This window comes from Vipera ursinii, assembly GCF_947247035.1.
Source record: "Vipera ursinii genome assembly, chromosome: 3".
NCBI classification, from domain to species: domain Eukaryota; kingdom Metazoa; phylum Chordata; class Lepidosauria; order Squamata; family Viperidae; genus Vipera; species Vipera ursinii.
In genome coordinates, this window is record NC_139516.1 from 210,697,004 (window position 1) to 210,713,430 (window position 16,427).

General features: G+C 49.6%; 1 protein-coding gene across 2 annotated transcripts in view; it reads left to right on the top strand.

Moving 5' to 3' along the window:
* The first annotated feature begins 3,696 nt into the window (after nucleotides 1-3,696).
* Nucleotides 3,697-16,427, top strand: part of ZC3H3 (zinc finger CCCH-type containing 3) — a 204,526-nt gene continuing 191,795 nt past the window's right edge. For both annotated transcript variants that reach the window (XM_083360057.1, XM_083360058.1), the window contains exons 1-3: nucleotides 3,697-3,775; nucleotides 8,245-9,655; nucleotides 11,234-11,403. In XM_083360057.1, coding sequence (XP_083216183.1) covers nucleotides 3,727-3,775; nucleotides 8,245-9,655; nucleotides 11,234-11,403 — 1,630 coding nt within the window. In that variant the 5' untranslated portion in view covers nucleotides 3,697-3,726. The remainder of the gene's footprint in view (nucleotides 3,776-8,244; nucleotides 9,656-11,233; nucleotides 11,404-16,427) is intronic.

Below are 16,427 nucleotides of genomic sequence, written 5' to 3' on the forward strand. Positions count from 1 at the left end.
AGACCGCCAAGGTCCCTTCCAAATCTATTATTATTATATTATATTATATTATATTATATTATATTATATTATATTATATTATATTATAATATTATATTATATTATATTATATTATATTATATTATATTATATTATATTATATTATTATATTATATTATATTATATTATATTATATTATATTATATTATATTATATTATATTATTATATTATATTATTATATTATATTATAATTATATTATTATATTATAACATTATATTATATTATATTACCAGTGCTTTTTTGTAAAAAAAAAAAAAAGGTGCCGGAACTCACACATGTCATACAACCCGCCTTGCCTACCATACAAGGTTCCATCCCAAAAAGGTGCCGGAACTCCATTCTGTGTACTATGACAAAAAAAGCCCTGTATATTACTATACTATATTATACTAATATTATGTTATGTTATGTTATGTTATATTATATTATATTATTATATTATATTATATTATATTATATTATATTATATTATATTATATTATATTATATTATTATATTATATTATTATATTATATTATATTATATTATATTATATTATATTATATTATATTATATTATATTATATTATATTATTATATTATATTATATTATATTATATTATAATATTATATTGTTATGTTATGTTATATTATTATATTATTTTCTAAAGCACCAGAGGGCAGGACACGACACAACGGATGGAAACTAATCAAGGAGAGAAGCAACCTGGAATTAAGGAGAAACTTCCCAACAGTGAGGACAATTAACCAGTGGAACTGCTTGCCACCAGAAGTTTTGTGTGTGTGTGTGTGTGTGTGCCAACACTGGAGGTTTTTAAGAAGAGACTGGACAGTCACTTGTCTGAAATGTTATAGGATCAGCTTAAGCAGGGGGCTGGACTAGAAGACCTCCAAGGTCCCTTATTCTGATTCTGATCTCTGAAAAGGTCCCATTGCAGAAGGTTACGAGCCAGGCGTCCTGGGTGGATTTGAGACAGCCCAGAAGGGTACCAATGTGGACCCGCATGGGGTAGGGAAATCATTTCCCTTTCCAGGTTCTGTGCATTCTGCTGGCTCAGCTCTTGTGGAGCAGTGCAGTTTTGCTGTGCTCAGCTATGTCTTCTAAACCACCAGGAGCCCCCTCCCCTCTCCCCCAGCCCCAGGCGACTCCAGTTTTCTGACGTGTCAGTGAGTTAATTGGGGTCCTAGTGCCTGAGCGAGGCTGCACTCATTAACAGGAGAGACGTGCTGCTTCTTGGGGGCTGAAAGAGTGTAACCGTCCTAAACAAGCTTTCTTGGGGAGAGGAGGGGGCGTTGCGATTGCACGCCGAGGGGTTGTTCAAAGACTCCACTTGCTTTTGCAAAGGGGTGTGTGTGTGTGTGTGTGTCACCCCACCTCTTGTTTATTTTTATTTACTAAATGTAAATGTAATAAATTTGCACTATTGCCAGTCAGGTTTGCAGTTTGCTTGCTTTTTCAAAGGGTGAGCCTCTCACTTACTCATTTTACGGTGGTCCTCCATTTACGACAGGGGTCCTCAAACTTGGCCCTTTTATGACTTGTGGACTTCCAAGTTTGAAGACTCCCTGTCTTAAAGCATCCTGGCTGAGGAATTCTGGGCGTTGAAGTCCCCAAGTTATAAAAGGGCCAAGTTTGAAGACCCCTGATTTACGACCACAACTGAGCTAACGGAGACAGTTGTTCAGCAAGCTTTGCCCCATTTTACAACCTTTCTTGCCACAGTTCTTAAGTGACTCACTGCCGTTGTTAAGTTAGCTACACGGTGATTGATCCCCCGGTAACCCCTTTTGCGACCTTCTGACAAGCAAAGTCAGTGAGGAAGCCGGATTCCCTTGTAAGGCTTTACACTTGGCCTCAGAATTGCCCCAGCATTACCCAGGAATTTAAAAGAGCCAAAAGAAATTCCTGAGCCCAGGAGGTTTCAGCAAGCAAACCACTTTTATTTTGATCAAAACAGAGTTGGGTGGCCATCTCTCTTCTCTTCGTGGCTGGTAGAGAGATGAAGGCCACAACCAGGAAAGATGTCTTCCACCTTTTATACCTTTCCAGAACAAAGAGATCTGGTCTTGGTACCAGGAACCAAAAGGTACAGAAAAATAATTCCTAGATGATGACTCATACACAACAACAGGGAACGGTTGCTGGAATTGGGTATGTGTAGTTTAACAAAGAGAAGAGTGAGGGGTGACATGATAGCAGTGCTGCAGTATCTCAGGGGCTGCCCCAAAGAAGAGGGAGTCAAGCTGTTCTCCAAAGCGCCCGAAAGCAGGACAAGAAGCAGCGGATGGAAACTATCCAAAGAGAGAAGCAACCTGGAACTACGGAGAAACTTCCTGACAGAACAATTAACCAGTGGAACAACCTGCCTCCAGAAGCGGTGAATGCTCCATCACTGGAGGCTTTTAAGAAGAGACTGGACAGCCATTTGCCTGAAATGGAATAGGGTTTCCTGCCTGAGCAGGCGGTTGGACTAGATGACCTCCAAGGTCCCTTCAAACAAATTATTATTATTATTATTATTATTATTATTATTATTATTATTATTATTATTATTATTATTATTATTATTACACCTCCCCTCACCATGCTCTTTTCATGAAAGCAATCCCCTGTACCTAAAGCATGAAACATTTGCTTTTGTATAACTAATTTCCCAATATAAAAGCACCTACAAAGCTGCTTGCACATAAACAAAAACGATTACAAAGTATCACTACCAATATCAATATTATTACTAACATCAACCTTAAGCATAATAAAAATCGCTTCACCCTGAACATTGCAACTAACTGAACAACGGCAGTGATGCACTTAACAACTACGGTTGTAAAATGGGGCAAAATTCACTTAAATTACTGTCTCAGCAACAGAAATTTTTGGCTCAATTGTGGTTGTATGATGTCGAGGACTGCCTGTATAGGGTCTCCTGCTTGAGCAGGGCATGGACTAGAAGACCTCCAGGGTCCCAATCTCAACAATCTGTTAAATGAAAGTTTTGCTAATACGGCGGTCATTGCTGCTGTCCTGGGTTGGGGGGTTGGGGAAAGGAGCTTAACTCCCTCCTTTCCATCCAAGAAAGCCCCTCTCAGCTCTGAGCCACGATGCCGGGCGGTGGAGCCTCCATAGCCAGAGGCAGTCTACCAGGGAGAAGCCAGAGGAAGCACCCTCACGCCAGGCAAAGCCAGCAGGAAGGCCAGCAGCGCCAGGGCTAAGCCCCTCAAATCCCTTCCACTGCTAGGAAGGCAGGGCTGGGTGGCCTGGCAGGGGGTGGGGAGATGATGGGATCCCTCGTCCTAGGCCAGGGGTCGGCAACCTCGGCTCTTTTATGACTCGTGGACTTCAACTCCCAGAATTCCTGAGCCAGCAGGAATTCTGGGAGTTGAAGTCCGCGAGTCATAAAAGAGCCGAGGTTGCCGACCCCTGGCCTAGGCCGTGGGGGGGGGGGTGTCTTCCAACTTGGCCCTTTTATGACTTGTGGACTTCAACTCCCAGAATTCCTCAGCCAGGCGCGCACAAGGCCCCGCCTCTAGGCCTTGCGGGGCTGCGTCCCCCCACTCGAGTCCGGAAGTGGCCGGCCGCAGCGGGTGCCCCGCTCACGCTCGCCCTCTAGAGGCCGCGAGGCGTAAAAAGGGCCCGTCGCGCGGCGATGGCGTCACAGGGGCGCCGGCGGCGGTTGGAGGCTCGGATGGAGCCCGAGCAGGAGCGGCTGAGGCGGCAGATCCGCCTGCTTCAAGGTGGGCGTCCCCGCGGGGGGGGGGAGGGGGAGGGGGTCGGTGGAGGGGGGGAAAGAGGGCGCGCTGGGGGTGATGGGAACTGTAGTCAGGCGGCGGAAGGAGAGGGAAGCCAGGGAGGGAGCAGGCCGGCCTCTTTCCCTCCTCAGGCCGGGCCGGGGAGCCTGGGGGATGGATTGGATGGCCTCTGGGGTGCCCTCCAGCCCTCCAGTGCTGCTAGGCCAGGGGTCCCCAAGTTTGGCAACTTCAACTCCCAGAATGCCCCAGGCAGCTTTGAAGTCCACCTGTCTTAAAGGCACAGGGCTGGCTGGGAATTCTGGGAGTTGAAGTCCCCCCCCCGTCTCAAAATGGCCGAGGTTGGCTGGGAATTCTGGGAGTTGAAGTCCCCCCGTCTCAAAATAGCCCAGGTTGGCTGGGAATTCTGGGAGTTGAAGTCCCCCCCGTCTCAAAATAGCCCAGGTTGGCTGGGAATTCTGGGAGTTGAAGTCCCCCCGTCTCAAAATAGCCCAGGTTGGCTGGGAATTCTGGGGGTTGAAGTCCCCCCCGTCTCAAAATTGCCCAGGTTGGCTGGGAATTCTGGGAGTTGAAGTCCCCCCGTCTCAAAATAGCCCAGGTTGGCTGGGAATTCTGGGAGTTGAAGTCCCCCCGTCTCAAAATAGCCGAGGTTGGCTGGGAATTCTGGGGGTTGAAGTCCCCCCCTGTCTCAAAATAGCCGAGGTTGGGGACCCCTGTGCTAGAGGGAGAAAGTTTTGTGGTCTGCTCATTGGAAACAGAGAGGTCTCCCCCGAGGTCTTAGTTTTGTGCTGGCTGCTGAACTGTTCAACGCTGCTGTTACGATTCAGAATGCTGGTAGCCGCTTTACTGCGTGGCTGAGAGAGTTTGGTTTAGTGGTGAAGCCCTCGGGAGACAAACCTGAGTTTGACAGAGAGCTCTAGTCCTGCCTTAGCCAGGAAAGCCGGCTGGGTGACTTGGGGCCAATCCCCAGGAGACAGTGAGTTCTAGTCCCGTCCTAGCCAGGAAAGCCGGCTGGGTGACTTTGGGCCAGTCGCCAGGAGACGGTGAGTTCTAGTCCCGCCTTAGCCAGGAAAGCTGGCTGGGTGACTTGGGGCCAGCGACACACACTCAACCGTCAATGTCAGGCTGAAGCGACAAGCTGGCTGATCAGTTCCTGTTGCAACCAAGTGAATCAACACTTGGTTGATTCAGAGAAATGCAGATACTTCACTTGCAGGAGAAATGCTAGAAGGGGGAAAAAAACCCTATAAAATATATATCTTTATGTTTTTGAGTCTGTTCGTGCCTGGTGACTGCATGGACTAATCTCTGCATTTTGCTTGGCTGGACTTTCAGGAGTTGCTTGACCTCGTCGTCCTCTTTGAATCCTATAAAAAAGAGGAGGACTGGGCCAACTGAGTTTGTCAGATTAGAACTCGCAGCCTCTTAGCGCCTAGCCTGCTGCCTGGCCTGCTTCTGTGAGCTGGCGTCCAGCTTATTTACACACAGAGACCCAATCCTGGAATCTTTATTTTGGGCTCTTCGCTTCCAAATCTTAGGATCCGGTGTCTCCAGGAGTCAAAAAATACAGGAAAACAATCATTTGGGACCTCTCCAGCGGTCCTCGTAAGTTTGCTGGATACTGTTTCTATCACATACAGGTATCCTTGACTTGCGACCATAGTCGAGCCCCAAATTTCTCTTGCTAAGCGAGACAGTTAAGTGAGTTTTGCCTTGTTTTAGTCCAGGGGGTCTTCAAACTTGGCCCTTTTATGACTCGTAGACAGTCCAGATTGACTGAACAACTGACTTGAACAACTGTGGCAAGCAAGGTTAGAATAGAATAGAATGGAATAGAATAGGTAGAACGTAGAATATGGAATAGAATAAAAAAGGATATAGAAGAGAATGGAATAGAAAATAGAATATGGAATAGAATAGGAATAGAAATAGAATAGAATAGGAATAGGAAGAGAAGAGAAGAGAAGCTGGAAGGGGCCTTGGAGGTCTTCTAGTCCAGCCCCCTGCTCAAGCAGGAGAACCTACACCATCTCAGACAAGTGACTGTCCGGCCTCTTCTTAAAGACCTCCAGCGATGGAGCACCCAGGATTTCTGGTGGCAAGCTGTTCCACTGGTTTAATTGTCCTCACTGTCAGGAAGTTTCTCCTTAATTCCAGGTTGCTTTTCTCCTTAATCAGTTAGAATAGAATAGAAGCTGGAAGGGGCCTTGAAGGTCTTCTAGTCCAGCCCCGCGCTCAAGCAGGAAAACCTATACCAGGGGTAGGCAACCTTGGCTCTTTTATGACTTGTGGACTTCAACTCAGCTGATGTGTGGTGGCACATCAGCTCCCTCTGGTCCTGGATGAAGCGGATTATCTAGACCCGTACCAATCGGGTTTCAGGCCCGGGTACAGCACGGAGACGGCATTGGTCGCGCTGGTGAATGATCTCTGGAGGGCTCGGGACAGGGGGCATTCCTCTGTTCTGGTCCTATTAGACCTCTCAGCGGCTTTCGATACCATCGACCATGGTATCTTGCTGCGGTGTCTCAGGGGATTGGGAGTGGGAGGCACAATTTTGCAGTGGTTCTCCTCCTATCTCCAGGGACGTTCGCAGTCGGTGTTGGCAGGAGGGCAGAGGTCGACCGCGAGGTCTCTCATTTGTGGAATTCCTCAGGGGTCGGTCCTCTCGCCTCTCCTGTTCAACATCTATATGAAACCGCTGGGTGAGATCATTCGTGGTTTTGGAGTTGGGTATCATCAGTATGCTGATGATACCCAGCTTTTCCTTTCGACCCCAAACCACCCCAGTGATGCCCTCAACGTGATGTCCCGTTGCCTGGAGGCAGTTCGGGTCTGGATGGGGAGGAACAGACTTCAACTCAACCCCGACAAGACCGAGTGGCTTTGCATACCTTCATCCCGGGTTTATTCGGACATTCCACCTTTCGCTATGGGGGGTGAACTATTACCCCCCGTGGATAGGGCTCGCAACTTGGGAGTCCTCCTAGATTCACGCCTCACCCTGGAAGACCACATAGGGGCTGTGACTAGGGGGGCTTTCGCCCAGGTTCGCCTGGTGCGCCAGTTGCGGCCCTATCTAAGCCGGGATGATCTATGCACGGTCACTCATGCGCTCGTGACCTCTTGACTAGACTACTGCAACGCTCTCTACGTGGGGCTGCCCTTGAGGACCACCCGGAAGCTCCAAGTGGTACAGAATGCAGCCGCGAGAGTTGTGTTGGGAGTCTCCCGATACTCCCACGTTACACCTCTGCTCCGTGAGCTGCATTGGTTGCCAGTTGCCTTCCGGGTGAGATTCAAGGTACTAGTAATGGTATTCAAAGCCCTACATGGCAGGGGTCCGGAGTACCTCAGGGAACACCTGCTGCCGGCGTCTACTTCCCTCCGCCCTGTGCGTTCCCATAGAGAGGGCCTCCTCAGGGTGCCACCGGTCAGAGAATGTCGACTGGTGGCCCCCAGGGGGAGATCCTTCTCTGTGGGCGCCCCGGAGCTATGGAACCAGCTACCGGTTGAGCTCCGGACGGTGCCCGACCTTCGCTCCTTTCGCCGCGAGCTAAAAACATACTTTTTTGAACAAGCTGGCCTGGCCTGATGAGGGGATTGGGGGGGTTTGCTACTGTTTTTTATTAGGTTTTAATGATGTATTTTAGTATGTGGGCATTTATTTAATCTTGTTTTAACTTTTGTAATTTGTATTTTTATTCTTGCCCTGTTCACCGCCCTGAGTCCTTCGGGAGAAGGGCGGTATAGAAATAGTATTAAATAAATAAATAAATAAACTCCCAGAATTCCTGAGCCAGCCTGGCTCAGCTTGGAAACCTCTCCCTTTCCCCTCAGCATGACTGGCTCAGGAATTCTGGGAGTTGAAGTCCACGAGTCATAAAAGAGCCAAGGTTGCCTAACCCCTGACCTACACCATCTCAGACAAGTGACTGTCCAGCCTCTTCTTAAAGACCTCCAGGGATGGAGCACCCAGGATTTCTGGAGGCAACTTCTGTTCCACTGGTTAATTGTCCTCACTGTCAGGAAGTTTCTCCCCAATTCCAGGCTGCTTCTCTCTCTGATCAGTTTCCAACCATTGTTTTTCCTTCTTCACTCTGGTGCTTTGGAGAATAATATGACCCCCTCCTCTTCTTGGTGGCAGCCCCTCAAATACTGGAACGCTGCTATCCTGGCTCCCCTGTTTCTTCTAGACCGGCCAAACCCAAGTCCCGCAGCCGTTCTTTGTAAGTTTTAGTCTCTAGGCCTCGGATCGTCTTTGTTGCTCTTCTCTGATTTTTTCCAAAACTCTCGATATGTTTCTCAGTATGTCATAATATGGTTCTTGTAACATAAAATGTTTCTTATCCATAAAATGTTGTAGAGTCTCCGGCTTAAGCGGGGTGGTGGTGGTGGTGGTGGTGGAGGAGAAGACCTCCAAGGTCCCTTCCAACTCTTGTTCTTCTGTCATGCAGGCCTCATCAACGAGCACAAAAACGCCCATGGGAACGCACCGGTTCCTCCTCCGCCGGCTTCACTCTCCAGGTGGAGAAATCCTAAACTTCCTGCCTTTCACAGCCAAACGGCCTTCAGCGCTAGCTACGGCCAGCAGCCCTCCCGAGATTTCTCGGCCAGCCAGGCCAACGCAACTACCTGGCGGAAGAAATACTCTCTTGTCAACACGGTGCCTAGACCAGCCCTGTCTTCGGCCATCGGCTTTTCCCCCAGCGCTTCCTGGCCCTCCCAGAGCCACGCCAGCAGGGAGGCTCCTGAGCCACAGCTGATGCTTTCAGAAGCCACGGCCGTCTCCAGCGCGAAGGCCGGTGCCGGGCTGCCTGCCGGCTCCGTGGCAGGCGATGCTGCCGGCTCCGGGTGCCAGGCGGGCTTTTCAGGATCGAGAAAGGCTTCTAGAGGAAAGCTGCCCGCGGCTCCTTGGCCTTTAAACGCGGGCTGGAGTCAAAGCAAAGAGACGTCTGCTTCCGCTCTCTCCCCCTTGGCCCGTTGCAAAAGGCCGGCTGCGGGTGGAAATCACCGACCGGCGGCGGTTCAGAAGAAGCCGCTCGGGAGGAGCGAGCTGGCCGCCAGCTTAGGCAGGACGATCAGCGAGAGCGCCATTGCGCTGAAATCCGAGCCTCGGCGGCCTCTGGCCTCGCCCGAGCAGGGATCGGGATCTCTCCCAACGTGGAAGAAGCCAGCGCTCCAGCCTTCGCACCTGTGCGGTTCCCACCGCCAGACCTCTCCGGCGTGGACCGTCAAGCTGAGCCCCGCCGGGAGTGGGGATCCGTCTGCCGTCTGCGCCCCTTCGGGTGAGGAAACGTCTTCCAGCACCGGGGGGAGTCCCCCGCCAAACAAGCCCGCCGTATTTTTGGTCCAGAAGTCATCTTCCGTGCCGGCCTCCGTCCGATCCTCCCGGTTCAAGAGAGCCAACTACACCTGGGTGGCCAATCCCAGCAAACTTCCCCGAAGCGTGAGGAGGTGGGCTGCTGCTTCCAGGGCCTCCGAAAGCACCCCAAAGTTTGCCCTCTGTGCCCCAGTGACGTCCCCCAAGTCGCAGACGAGGGGAGCGAATCTAGACTTGGGGGCTAAGCCGAAGAAACCGAGCCCGCACTCCAAGCTGGCGGCTTCCTCCAGCCAGTACAAGTGGAAGGCGGCGAGTGCGAAACCTGCTCCTCCTCCCACGTCCGCCTCGGTGTTCACGTGGAAGCGCAAGGAAGGGGCTGGGCCTGGCGATGGCCCCAGCACGTCCTTCCAAGCTCTGCGGCGTGTCCCTCTCGGACCCGGCTATCTTGCCCAGGGCAGCCCGAGAGCCTTCTTGGGGACTAGCGGCTTTTTAAATTACAAACTGAGGAGCTGGCCTAAAACCGTTAAAAGAAAAGGAAGCGCCAGGTGAGTTCCGGAACCTCCTCGGAGGGTAAACATCTGTTCCAGTTGTTGTTTTTAACTCGGATTGCGCATCCTGGTTGTACAAGTGGGAATGGAATGGAATAGAATTACGAATTAGAATTAGAATTAGAATACAATACAATAGAATAGAATTACAAATAGAATAGAGGAGAATGGAATGGAATGGAATAGAATTACAAATTAGAGTTAGAATTAATAGAATAGAATAGAAAAGAATAGTGCATAGTAGAGTAGAGTAGAACAGAATAGAATTACAAATAGAGAATAAAGAATGGAATGTGGGATGGAATAGAATAGAATATGAAATGGAATAGGGAATGGCATATGTCAGATCATGCACAGTCTTACTGTGCTGAGGTAACCCAGGAGTAAATACAGTAAACAGTGGTTTGTAGTAAATTGTGGTTTCTATTACAATATCTACAAATATACTAGAAACAAAACAGTGGAACCACCTGCCTCCAGAAGCTGGAAGTTTTTAAGAAGAGACTGGACAGCCAGGTTTCCTGCCTGAGCAGGGGGTTGGACTAGATTACCTCCAAGATCCCTTCCAACAATATTATTATTATAATTATTATTATTATTATTATTATTATTATTATTATTATTATTATTATTATTATTATTAATAATAATAATAATTCAGCAAACAGACAAGAGAAAGACTCCAGCAAAAATCTTCCCTTTTATACTCAGGCTCTTAAAGGGATACACACACTTGGGGTCATTCCTATTATTGCATCATCCACCTTATGTTGCATTACATCATTACATAAGCTATTTAGCTATTAAATTATTATCCTGACAGAATAGAATATGGAATGGAATGGAATAGAATAGAATAGAAAATATGGAATGGAATAGAATGGAATAGAATAGAAAATATGGAATGGAATAGAATGGAATAGAATGGAATGGAATGGAATAGAATAGAATAGAATAGAATAGAAAATATGGAATGGAATAGAATGGAATGGAATAGAATGGAATGGAATGGAATGGAAAGGAATAGAATAGAAAATATGGAATAGAATGGAATAGAATAGAATAGAATAGAAAATATGGAGTGGAATAGAATAGAAGGAATTTGTCTTTGGTGCAGAAGCTCACAGTGTACATATAAACAGGTCATAGGTCATAAATCAGAGCTATGAATTCTGGGAGTTGAAGTCCATGAGCCATAAAAGAGCCGAGGTTGCCTACCCCTGTACAGGCACGGGCTTTGTTTCACTTTGCAAAGTTATGGATGCCGCAAGCACGCACATTTCCATAAGGTGACGGAGAATTCCGGGTTTCCTCATCCAGACATCTGGAGGGAAGAGGCCCGAATGCTTCCCTGTGGCCAGATCCACCGGTAGAGCAGGTGTGCGCAAGGAAGACCCTGCCCAGGTTGTGTCATGCTGTGCTTGCGTTTGTTTCCCAGAGAGGATTGGGGCTTCCATCAGGGCGCCAACGGTCCTCTGCCTCCGTGGCCTGCATGTCGCCCACGGGACCTTTCGTGGCACCCCTGCCGCGCAGCCCCTTTGCAGATTCTGACCCGGGCTTTGCTTCCCCTTCCAGCTCTCCCACCTTGCTCCTGAAAAGCCGCTACTGCCTCCGGAAGCGCCACGCCGTGCGGGGAAGGTCCTCCCCCACCGCCCGCCGGACCGGGACCAAAGGCCTCGTGCAAATCGGCAAGCACAGGTTGCGCCGGCTGCCGGCTTCTCGAGCGCCTGCTTCGCCCAAAGAAGGTAGGAGATGCTCGGAATTGGGAGGGGGTGGGTGGGTGGCAGGGGGGAGTTGGACTCGCTTCCCTCGGCTCTGGCCGGCCAAGAGAGAGACCGGCACGGGCCAAGCGGCCACCTATCGTGGTTCTCTGGTGTTGGCTACCCTCGTTCTGATCCGGACGCTGGTTTTTGAGAGGGATAGGCTTATATAGCCAAACCGTGAGCGACTTTTCCCTCATCCCCCGGAGGGCTGGGGGTGACGTCCCTGGACAGGCCGTGTGTGTGTGTGTATGTGTGTGTCCCGGATGTTGCAGTACCTCGTTTGTGGTGTTTGAAGGGTGGGGATGGGGGTGGGCTGCCTCCCACTTCCCAAAGACCTTTGTGATTTTGTATTCAGGATCAAGCTGTTGATAGTCACCCGATTTTGGAGCTCTGCAAATTTGGGGGTCGGCCGATCACTAATGGCGGGGTGGGGTGGGGTGGGGGGGCATAGATTGCCTTGTGGCTTATGGTTTGCCGACGCCCACCTAGGATCTGAACTTGGCTACGAGAGTCCCGTGGGAGAACGACTCTTTGGCTTGGCTTCCTTCTCCCCACCTGCCTTTTACCGTGCAGGTGGGCGGGAAGAGGCCCGTCCCTGCCCGGAGTTAGACGGAGCAGGTGTAAAATAAAGAGGGAAACTCTCGGTTTGCACAGAAGGGCCCAGCCCGGCATCTTTTTTTTTTGTTGGCACAGGTAGCTTTGGAAATGTTGACAATTTCAGAAAAGGCGTTGGAAGATCCGGGCCGGGGGGGGTCGGCTGGCGCATCGAAAGACAGACGTGCTTACTACAATTACTATCTGCTTTACTCTCTTTACTCTCCCCGCAGGGGGCAGCCGTACGGCTTTTCACCTTGCAGTGCGGGTTCAAAAAACCGAACCAAAACAAGGCTGATATTTAGATTTTTGTCGGCCTGCCCTGCGCGCAGCCCTCTAAAGCAGCTCAGAGCGTCCTATGTTTTGGTTTTTTGCGTTGGCATCTTTTACAACTCGCATTTTGTGCTTGTTCCTGGAAAAAACAAACAAACAACGGTTTGTGTACGTGACCTACATTGATTAGGGGCGAACTTGTTCTGGCGTGTTAAGTTGGGGTTAGGGCAGAGGTTGGCAGGTTTTGTGGTTGCGGTGTCTTGTGACACGGAGAGGGTTTCGTAATGGATTTGGGGGGCACGATTGGAGAAGTCTGGTCCGTAGGGCAGGGGTCTTCAAACCTGGCCCTTTGATAACTTGTGGACTTCAACTCCCAGAAGGCTGGCTGAGGCATTCTGGGAGTTGAAGTCCAGAAATCATAAAAGGGCCAAGTTTGAAGACCCCTGCCACAGGGAATCCTCCACTTACGACTGTTTGTTCAGTGACCATTTGAACTTAGAACGGCACTGGAAAAGGTAAAATTTCCAGTTTTCACGTGACCGTTGCAGCGTTCCCCAGGGCCACGGGATTTACATTCGGATGCCGGGCAACTGACTCGCATTTATGACGGTCGCAATGTCCCCGGGGTCACGTCATCCCCTTTCCTGACCTTCGGACAAGTCCGTGGGAGAGCCGGATTCACTGAACGACCGCGTGCTTCGCTTCACAACCGCGACGATTCGCTTAGCGACGGGGGCAAGAAAGGTCGTAAAACGGGGGCCAAAAGCCACTTAACAGATGTCTCGCTTAGCGGTGGAAATTCCGGCCTCGGTTGTGTCGTTAGTCAAGCACACACACACACACGCACGCACACCCGTGAAAAGTGTAAAAGGGGTGTCATAGGGTCCAGGCTTGAGAAACGGGATCCGCTTGGCCGTTTGCAGCTGCAGGGCAGCTGGCGTGCTTTTCGCGGCCGTTACCTGAGCCAGGTGAGCCAGCAGGAAAGGGTCAATGCTGGGGCTGTGTGAACTCGGCTGCCATCACGGTCCCTCCCTCCCTGCTCAAAGCCTTGAAACCACCCCCCCTGTGCTGCCCAGGGCGGGGGGGTGGTGGTGTTCAGGGCCAGGCCAGGCCTTGCTTGGGTGTGTGTGTGTGTATCTGTTTGTGTGTGTCCCTCCTCCTGATAATGAGGTGCCGCTGACCATTCACTCTTTAGTTGCAACAGCTAGCAAGCTGCTAGGTGCAGCACGTTCTTGGCCCTGGCCTCCTCCTCCTCCTCCTCCTCCTCTCTTCCTTTTGATCTTCCCTCAGCTCCTGCTCTACTACTTTCTCCTCCTCCTTCTTCCTCCTTCCTTTTCTTCCTCTTTCCCTTCTTCTCCTCCTCCTTCCTCTTCTTCCTTCGCTTCCTCTTCCCCTTTATCCTCTTCCTTCTCTTCCTCTTTCCCTTCTTCCTCTTCTTCCTTCTCTTCTTCTTTCCCTTTATCATCCTCCTTCCTCCTCTTCCTTCTCTTCCTCTTTCCTTCCTTCCTCTTCCTCCTCCTTTCACTTTATCCTCTTCCTTCCTTCTCTTCCTCTTTCTCCTCCTCCTCCTCCTTCCTTCTCTTTCTCTTTCCCTTCTTCCTCTTCTTCCTTCTCTTCTTCTTTCCCTTTATCCTCCTCCTTCCTCCTTCCTCCTCTTCCTCTTTCCCTTCTCTTCCTCCTCCTTCTTCTTCCTTCTCTTCCTCTTTCCCTTCTTCTCCTTCTACCTCTTCTTCCTCCTCCTCCTCTTTCCCTCTATCCTCCTCCTTCCTTCTCTTCCTCTTTCCCTTCTTCTCCTTCTTCTTCCTTCTCTTCCTCTTTCCCTTCTTCTCCTTCTACCTCTTCTTCCTTCTCTTCTTCTTTCCCTTTATCCTCCTCCTTCCTCTTCCTCCTCTTTCCCTCCTCCTCCTCTTCCCTTCTTCCTCTTTCCCTTTATCCCCCACCTCCTCCCTTCCTCCTCCTCCTCTTCCTTCTTCCTGTTCTTCCTCTTTCCCTTTATCCTCCTCCTCCATCATCATCATCAATCATCCGGTTGGGGGAGGGGGGCTGCCCCAGAGGCCAGAGCCTTGCCATTCCCCCCCCCCCTCCATTTCAGCTGAGGCTCACGTGACGCCTCCCCTCCTGACCTGTAGAGGGCAGTCTTGCCCCTTCGGTTTCCCTGGCCCACCTTTTTCTGGTAATTGATTGCCTAATTTGCTCTTTATGTGAAAGAAAGCAGATACGGGGTAATTTGCAGCAATAACCTGCTATTGCCGGGGCCGGTATCAAAACTCCCATGTTCATTTCAAGTGGCAGATAAAACACTAATATATAATTATCCTTGCAAATTGGATTGTTTTAAATAACCAAAAGACTGCGGCCAGGAGAACCCTATCCCGTTTCCCTTGAGTTAGTAGAGTGGCGTAATTGCTGCGTTCAATCAATTTCCCCGGCATTAGAAATTCCATCACCATCAACATTAAGCTATATTCATTGTGATGGCTAAGAGCTGGGCCATTTCTCCTCTTTTCCTTAACTGGCAAAATTAATCAGGGAAAAGATTTTAAACATTTACCCGTGCGAAAGAGGTCAGCTCTGCCGCTATATTGCTGAGCAGATAAGGGGGCTAATAAAAAGAAAATTGAATTACTAATGATCGCCAGGAACCGAGTATATAAAAAGTGGCAATCGCCCGCTTCAGGAGGAAAGGGAGAATCAATTTTCTTCGGACAAGGGGCACCCATTTTTTATTTTGGCGCATATTATCAGCAATTTAATTTGAGAGCGCATAAACAGGAGGAAACAGTTAGGAAAATAATGAGCCTGCAGGTGTAAAGTGCCACAGGATATATGCCGTACACAATTTATTTGGCACAACAGATAATCACTTTAATTGAATTCAAAACTGCGTTGTTCAGCAGTGTGGACGCTCTTCCCCCCCCTTCCCCCCGGGGGCTGGTGGGGACTGCGAAATGCAACCGAGGTGGTGCCGTGTCCCTCCCTCGTCACGTCTCCCACAAGGCGCACACACCGGCCGTTCATGCGTGGAGCTGGGCTGGGGATTGGCGTGGCAGTTAAAAAGCGGCAGAAGTTTCCGTGAGCCTTTTTGTCGGATCCAGCGATTCCGTTAACCGTGTGGCGAGCGGCCCCTTTTCTCCTCCGTGCGCCTCGAGCAGGCGGGGAAATGCTGAACGCGCTGACTTTCCCGCTGCCTCTGGTGGGCAGCGGCCCCCCGGACTGTGGCATCCAGAGACTGTTGATTCGTGTTAGGAACATTGCAAGTAAAATAAGGCATGCTATGTACAAGACAGCGGTCCCCAACCTTTCTGCCATTAGAATTAGAATGGATAGGATGGGATGGGATGGGATAGGGCAGGGCAGGGCAGGGCAGAGAAGAATAAGGAATGGAATGGAATAGAATTAGGAACAGAAGAATAGAATAGGATAGGATAGAATAGAATAGAATAGAATAGAATAGAATAGAATAGAATAGAATAGAATAGAAAATATGGAATGGAATTGAATATGGAATGGAATGAAATAGAATAGAATAGAATAGAAAATGTGGAACGGAACAGAACAATGGAATATTTATTTATTTTATTTATTTTATTACATTTATATACTGCCCTTTCCCGAAGGACTCAGGGCGGTTTACAGGGTGATTAAAAAACCAAGATACAAAAGTTAAAAACAAATTAAAAAAAATTGTATTTGTCCCTGCATAAATAAAACCCCAGTTAAAATAAGATTAATCCTCAGCCTGGGCCAGAGAGCTCGAAGAGCCAGGTCTTCAGGTCCTGGCGGAATGAACAGAGGTCGGGGGCAGTCCTCAACTCCACTGGCAGCTGGTTCCAAAGGGCAGGCGCCCCCACTGAGAAGGCCCTATCCCTGGGCGTTACCCGCCGGCAATCTCTTACCGGTGGCACCCTGAGAAGACCCTCCCTGTGGGAGCGCACTGGGCGAAGGGAACTTGATGCTGGCAGCAGGTGTTCCCTCAGATATCCTGGCCCCAAGCCATTTAGGGCTTTATAGGTCATCACCAGCACCTTGAATCTCACCCGGAGGGCAACCGGAAGCCAATGCAGCTCGCGGAGTAGAGGTGTTACATGGGAGTATCGGGAGACCCCCAACACAACTCGCGCAGCTGCATTCTGCACCAG